Source organism: Halichoerus grypus, chromosome 5 (genome assembly GCF_964656455.1).
Source record: "Halichoerus grypus chromosome 5, mHalGry1.hap1.1, whole genome shotgun sequence".
Taxonomy (NCBI): Eukaryota; Metazoa; Chordata; class Mammalia; order Carnivora; family Phocidae; genus Halichoerus; species Halichoerus grypus.
This window is the reverse complement of record NC_135716.1, coordinates 95,383,086-95,390,840: the sequence shown is the minus strand read 5'-3', so window position 1 is coordinate 95,390,840 and position 7,755 is coordinate 95,383,086. Positions and strand designations below refer to the sequence as shown.

The following is a 7,755-nucleotide window of genomic DNA, read 5'->3' as shown; positions in this document are numbered from 1 at the left end:
TTATCTTGTACCTGTCATACCACCTCTTAGGGTCTAGTTTTCTCATCAATTAAATGAGACTAGATTTTTAGGCTCCCAGTTTCTAAGACTTAATTAATATATGACTAATAAGAGAAAATAGTTTCTAGTTAGGGAAAAGAATAATCATTTCATGAATATACAGAGCCTTTATAAATTCAGGTGATTTGGATGAAGGCCAGTGAATTGGTTTAAGGTCTGAATTTTAGAGTGCTAAACTATACTGACCACAACTATTCAAGTTTAACTTAAATTAGGCTAGCAGTATTAACGTGTAGAGAAATCTTTAGGAAACCTGCAGCTGTGGATAATTCTGACTTGGAAGACATTATTATTTTGGGTAATAAAGTAACATTTTCTAAATTAGCTTAAGTATTACAGTAATACTTAACCTTTTAAAAACGTCTAAATACTAAGCCCCTGAATACTAAAAATTGAACAGGAATTATACTACGTGAAGATCAAATTGTATGAGACAAGAGAGTAGTATGAAGTTTTAGGTTTTTTTCCCCTTCTAAAAATGTCTGTTAACTGTTAAAAATAAGGATAGGGGCGCCTGGGTGGCTCAGTCGTTAGGCGTCTGCCTTCAGCTCATATCACGATCCCAGGATCCTGGGATCGAGCCCTGCATCGGGCTCCCTGCTGGGCGGGAAGCCTGCTTCTCCCTCTCCCACTCCCCCTGCTTGTGTTCCCTTTCTCGCTGTGTCTCTGTCAAATAAATAAAATCTTTTTTTTTTATTTTTTTTTTTAAGATTTTATTTATTTGCGAGAGAGAATGAGAGACAGAGCATGAGAGGGAGGAGGGTCAGAGGGAGAAGCAGACTCCCTGCTGAGCAGGGAGCCTGATGTGGGACTCAATCCCGGGACTCCAGGATCATGACCTGAGCTGCAGGCAGTCGCTTAACCAGCTGAGCCACCCAGGCGCCCAAATAAATAAAATCTTAAAAAAAAATTTATGAGGATATTTTTGATAGTCGTAGCTGACCATTGGAACTGGATCAGTCACCAGGTGTTACTCTCTTGTTTTGGCAGAATATGGATTTGTGCCTCTGTGAGCAAGCACATATGTCCCAGTTAACACTGAGTGCTTTTCAGTGAAAACAAACATGCATTGCTCAGTGCACATCTGGTTTTCAGTTCCTGGGCTCCAGATTATGTGAGGTATGGATCCGTAGTGACACCTAGTGGGTGATAAGGATATGAGCACCTGAATTTCATAGCCAGCTTCTAAGGCCTTTGAGCACCGTGGATTGGCCTTGATGTTCCACTTCTGTTACGGTTTTCATTGATTGGGAGGTGGTTGTGGGGAAATTAAAAGGATTCCCATTGTTGTTGGGAATATGTGTTGTTCACATTATGGTGGAATATGAAAATTCCTGTTCTCATTACCTAAATCAGATTAGATATCTTGAAGAAGATCTTGATCTTGAATAATGAAGATCTTGAAGAAGATATCTAACCAGTACCCCCATTCTTAAGATGAAACACACTGAAACCAAGAGAAAAGTGCCTGATGGGAAGTCATGCAAGGAAGCGACAGGAGCTAAATATGAGCCTCCGTCACCTAATCCAGAGCTTCCTGCTGTACCCTACACAGCATTTCATTTGGGGTTTCTTTTTAGTTTCAGACCCTGGTTTAGATGGAGTAAAGATTCTGTATTCTCCGCACAACCAGCACTGATAGGTAAAGGCATATCAGTGTTCTGTATTCTTTCAGTAATTCAGGGCTGGGGCTCAGAACAGAGCTGTTGACAAAGGCAACCCAGTGCTTGTGGACATCCCTGACTAAAGCATACAAGCGGGCGAGAACCATGATCTGTGTTGTAGAGGGGTTGCTTGCCCTGAGGGTGGGGGGGGGAGGAAAGATGAGACCACCCCATCAGCACCCTCCGGAGATGCTGTGGCTTTTCTCTGGCAAGAGAGAAAGCCCCTCTGTGTTCAAACTATCCTTATTTTCTAGTGGATAGCCAGGAGAATTGGTATGAAAATAAACATTCGTAATCACTTTAGGGTTTGTGGCACAGAGTCTGTTTAATCCAGATCGGATACATCAGGTACAGCAGTGGCACGTGACTCAGTACTGTAAATGATAATACGTTTTAACATATGCACTACAGTTTCAAAAGAAGACGACAGGAAACTCAAGAGGTTTTTTTTTTTTTTTTTTTTCCATAGAAAGTTTTCACGTTTATCTTCCTGCAGTTTTGTACAGTATTTCTTCTTTGCCATTGAGATGTTGGTAAGCAAAGCCCATTTATTATACGAAAATAGAAAAGAACACACTTGATGTTTTTCACGATAACATTAACAGAGGGGGGTGACCTCTAAGGAAAACATTACACTGGAATGTCTGATTATCAAAAATATACCATCCCTCCCACCTCCCAGGTTTGTAAAATAGTCTATTGGTCCAAGGAGCCCCCCAGGACTTGGGTCAGTGCCCTACACTGGTTTGGAGTGACATCATCCAGTGTAGTTAAGTAACCTGCTAAGATAAATGTCATTCCCACACTTGATGAGAAAAACAAAGAACATTCTGAATAGAAAACAAGACTCAGAAGGAACCCTTTAAAGCTGTTTCTTTTTCTGATAGCCACTTTCTCTTCATGATGCTGTTTGGGCTCCAAGGGTCATGGGTCATAAAAATGCTTTTCCTTCATCCAGTCATTTTAAAGCTTTGCAAATGATGCGATTTCATAAGGAAATCAGAAAGGGAAAATATAAGTCTTCCAGGTTCCCGTTTGTCATGGTTACCATGCCAACTAGTTTAGAAGGGAAACTAATATTGCCTTAGATTAACAGCATTGGGATCTTTCTGCCTTGTAGTGACCTGATGATGGAAGGGAGGGAGCCTGGACCACTGGAATTCATTAATAACCTCAGAATCTAGGTTTAGCTCCATTTCAACCACTACCTCTGCAAAGTTAAGAAGACAAGGAAAAAAAATCTAGGTACACGTTTCAATGTACACTTTTCCTGCCTATATTCTGAAGAATAAGTGATATGATCCTGAACTGCAGGAATCATAGTTTGAAAACTAGGTAAAGTCCTCAGCACGTCTACAGGGTGGTTCTCATTAATCATGGATCAGCATTAACTGTCCACTTTAATTTCTGTTCAAATTCTTTGTTTCTCTTAGTTTCACTTTTCTACTTGCTGACCTTAAACTCCTGTGTGATTGTAGATTAATGTGTTCAACTGTCACTGAGAATATCTGGTCTTTCAAGCAGGATTCTGCGCAGTTAGTCCTGAACTTGACACGTTAAGAGCATAGGGGATGAAGGCGAAATAGTACAGTTTGCTTCTGGAGGTCCTGGTTCAGGGTGGTTCTGATGGAATGCTTCCTCCCCCTAATCACCACCCTGGAAATCCAAGTATTAAAAACAGAAGCAAACCCCAGAGTAATGCAATATGATGTGGGAGAAAAATCTTAGGACAAGATGTCTAAGCCCTGGATGGCAATCAGTTCTGCCACTAACTTGCCTTATGAACTTGGATAAGTCACTCAGCTTCTTCCCGCTTGTTTTCCTTCTCTGTGGATCCAGGACTTAGTCACTTGACCTACTACCATCAGAGGTTGTAGTAAGGATCAAAAGACTCTAGAAGGTATGCTTTCAAATGTATCAGCCCTCTCTTCAATGAGAAGAGGTAGCATTTGGCTGAATGAAAACTGTTTGCTTGTTCACCTTTTTTTTTCTTTTCTTTTTTTTGACAGAATTGATAGTCCATAGCTGGTTCTACCCAGGGCATGGTGGTTTCAAAAGGATGGTTTGTATTAGTACAGTCAAATTGTTCCCAAGGGCTGTGTCCAAGTCGTATTGACATTTACATAAGACTATGTCTCTAGTTACAGCATGTATTCTTTGATGGATCTTCTCCGAAGCGTCATTCCTTCGAGAGGTAACAAGTGTAGTGGAGAAAGCATTAGACTAACAGCCAAGTGACTTGTGTTCTGGTCCTGGTTAGGACATTAATGACTGCATGATCTTGAGCAAGTCACTTCATTTCTCTGGGCCTCAGCCTTCTATACTGTAAGGTATTCCTTAATCCCTTCTAGTTCTGATATATTCTTAATACTATGTTTTCTAAGTTTCCACTCATTTGAACATAGCCTATAATAATAATTATTTTTTAACACTCTCTAATGCTGAGTGGCATCGAATGGGGTAAGTGGTTTTGGGAATCTTCTATTATACTGAAGTGGTTCAGGAACTATGAAAGCTCAAGAGTCATTTCCCCTGAAAGCCATTGCTTCCAGAAAGCCCTGATATCCTGGTTCTTCAGTCACTGGCCAATGAGTTAGATTTATTACACCGATTCAGCACACTTAGGCCTTTTAGTTGACTTACAGAAGTCTTCCAGCAATGTAGTCTTGCTGTATTCTGTTGTGTAGATACGCCATTTTCCTGGGTTGACATCTCTTGGACCAGAGGTGAGCTGGGTCTCTTATCCCTGGCTAAGTCTACACTGGGGGATGGAGATGGAAGGGGATAGTCTAAAGTCTTTTAGGAACCGGCATAATGTGGGATTTAGACATGAAATTGAAGGAACACAAAACAGTTCATTAGGGTCAAAAAATGAGAAATTATTTGAGACATGATTTTTAAAAATGTGTTCATTAATTTTTGCGGGAAGCGCTAAAAGGCTCCCTTGGTGCACTATCAAACAGATCCTGGGTTGGATATTGTCATTATTCTAATCCTGTGATGACCTGTTCTTAAACACGGGCACTTTCTATATGTATGTAACCATGTTCTTATTTTCCTTTTTATCCCTTACCCCACTCAGTTTTTATGATGTAAACTTAGATACTACAATATTCCTAACTTTGTTCCATTACCATTCTTTCAAAGGAAAAATTCCATTTCTAGTCCTGTGCCTGACCTCTACATGGAGTCCAGCCCAGGCTTTTGCCTTCCCTAATGGGATATGTGTATGAAGTGAGTGGATTCAAGTCTTATTCTCAGGTGTGTTTAGGTTGGTGGTGTTGTGTTTGTGTGTGTGTGTGGGGGGGTGTACACATATATTCCTTCGTAGTTGTAAAGCTTTTCTGTCTACTTAGATTGCAGGCTCAGAAGGCCAAAACCACCCCATTCTCATGGGGTGATTTCCCCCTAATGAAGCCAGACCCAGAGAAAGGACTCAATCGGTGGTCAGCAAGGAGAGCAGCCTCCCCGTCCTCTGCCCGCCTGGCCACCTTCTGGTTAGAGGCCACCTCAGAATCCACTGACCTTCCCCTCACACAGGGTCACTAGAGCTGGGGCTTCATTAGGAGCTGGGGCCATAGGGAAGCCCACAGAAGGTATTTTGTAGGTTCCCGACTGGTGAAACTTGTCTAGATGGTTGTGGTGGGCAGAGAGGTCCTTGGCCTACAGTGAAACTGCTGATCACTAACCTGTAGAATGGATGAGGGGCTTCTGTATCTCAGAGCCCAGACTAGAGAGACCGCAACTGGGGAGGGTGGGCAGGGGCTTGTCACTAACCCTGAGGCCCACCTGCCTGCCTACAAGCAGTGAAAAATGGTAGGAGGCTTCCAGAAATGCTTTCCCAGTCCCCCCAGGGTGCAAACCACTTGAACAGGTTCTCCAAAAGGAACATCACTTCCTTTGCACGGAGGTGATCAGGCTTCACCCGCACTTCAGTTACCTTTGGGGACATCAGGCCTGAAGACCCTTCAGACCTCAAACATTTTTCAGGCCAGATAAGAATCATCTAGAATTGCTTACTTGCTTTCACACTTTGGAGCATCCTGCATGAAGCACACAGGCTTAATCATCTGCAGCCTCTGGATGGGAGTTAGCTCAGTCATAAGGTAAGTCGGAAACTTGCCTTTTCTGCAAGAAACTGCTTATAGGGCCTCTTGGCAGAATTCTGGACGGGCTTTATGGTGGGTCCTGAAAGAAGGGTACATAACGAGGTGCTCCAGCGGCCGACTACAGCTGTGAGCCCTGGGTTCTTCTGTTCTCTCTTCGCTAGCACACGCCTGACTCCGCTGTGCCTCCTAGGTCTCGGCTATTTTCTGTGTCAAGATCCCAGTGTGGAAAATCTGGTCATTCCCTTTTTTTCCCCCAGAAATGGAAACTGCAAAGACCACCACCGCAAGGGAAGCACTTTGTTCTATAAAGTGGACTTCCCTCATCCCTAAACTCTTCCGTTTTAGCTTTATTCTCTTCTCTTCCACAGCTGCACTCACACAACTATAACTCCCAGGCATGAGTCTGCAGGTGCTTGGAAGTGGAGAAGGCTTTACTAACATGTCTCAGGATCACCGGGGTCCATGTAGAGACAGATGGCTGGACACAGAGAAAAACAGCCAGGGGGGTGAAGCAGAGAGGTACAGAGACAAAGGACAGACGGAGGGAAAGTGTTGCTGTGTGGTCAGTTGGCAGCTCTGTGCAGGTCAGCTGGGCAGTGGGGGCCCAGGCTCAGTTGACCTCACCCACCTGGGGGAATGGAGAGAGAACTCAGCAGTAACTGACTTCTTAGCCTAAAAGCTTCTGCTATAAAAGGAGAAAGAAAAACAAAAACAAAAACAAAACAAAACCCTCACAAAATGCATTGTTTTGGTTCAAAGGTATTGGGTCCATGGAGAAAAATATTTCACAAAAATCCGTTGGTGTTTTGTTTTCCACCTTTTCCCATGAATAAATATTATCCATTAAGAGCCTTGAAAAAGGTGCTTAAATACACAGTGTTATATTTTCTTCCTGTTTTGCATGTGACAACTCGGCCTCTGTGCTGTTCTTGGTCTTGTATTTTCCTCACCCGGGTCTCCAGAGACAACTGCTATTGGGTCTGAGGCTCCCCCCTCCAGGCCCTGTCCTGGCACGCAGCCTCTACACCACCCACCCCCCCACCGCCATCCCATCTCCCACCCCCCTCCCTTCCTCTGGCCCCAGTGAGATGCCACGGCCACGGCCACGCCAGCAGCGGTGAACCTCAGGTGCCCTTTGCTGCCTCCTTTTCCTTCCAGGCACAAGTCTCAGTGCTAGGGGTGCAACGGGGCCGGCAGAAAGTGGGGAAGGGAGGGGAGAGAGTGGTGCCAGTGGCCACCCACATGCCAGCCCCCTTCACTCCCACTCCCCGCACGGGCCCTCTGTCCAGTGGTTTTACAAGGCGGAGACCTTGACGACATTGCTGGCTACGGAAGGAATGTTCGTGTTGGGGCCGGGGCTGGCAGGGGGTGGCCGACTTTCCCCCTCTGGGGTTCGCGCTGGGGGGGTGGGGATGCTGATGATGGCTGTGGTGATCTGGGATGTTTTGCAGTTTGGTCTCAGTCCGTCATCTGCTTTCAAATTAAGGCTGGAGCGACTGAGATAAAAAAAGAGTGAGTTGGTGATGGTGCTTCTTGCTAGTGTCCCCGAGCGTCCCTGACCCCCCCACATGTCTAGCTCACGGTAACTAGGAGGAAGCTCCCGCGTCCCTCTGTCTCTGCTTTTGGTAATCAGCCTGTCACTCTCCATTCTAATTATTATTTCTGACAATTGCGAAGTCCTGTATACTGGGCTTTGGAATTCAGAGTATGCGTTTTTTTTTCTCCCTGCCATAGACCGTTTACCTATCCTTTGCGGCATTTGAATTTTGTTTTCCCTGAGTCCCTTGCCACTCACTGGAGGTAGTGGAAAGTGGCCTAAGTATAAGCAGAGAAGGAAGGGAAAAGGTCAGTCTGTGGTTCAAAGTCACCTGGGATAAGCCATGTCTAACACAATTGTGAAAATTGTTTCCCTGGGAAAACGA

The 7,755-nt window shown here is 44.4% G+C and overlaps 1 protein-coding gene across 2 annotated transcripts in view; it reads right to left on the bottom strand.

The window, feature by feature from the left end:
* Positions 1 to 6,903: 6,903 nt before the first annotated feature.
* Positions 6,904 to 7,755, bottom strand: part of KCND3 (potassium voltage-gated channel subfamily D member 3) — a 199,580-nt gene continuing 198,728 nt past the window's right edge. For both annotated transcript variants that reach the window (XM_036122695.2, XM_036122696.2), the window contains one exon: positions 6,904 to 7,329. In XM_036122695.2, the coding sequence (XP_035978588.1) occupies positions 7,128 to 7,329 (202 nt within the window). In that variant the 3' untranslated portion in view covers positions 6,904 to 7,127. The remainder of the gene's footprint in view (positions 7,330 to 7,755) is intronic.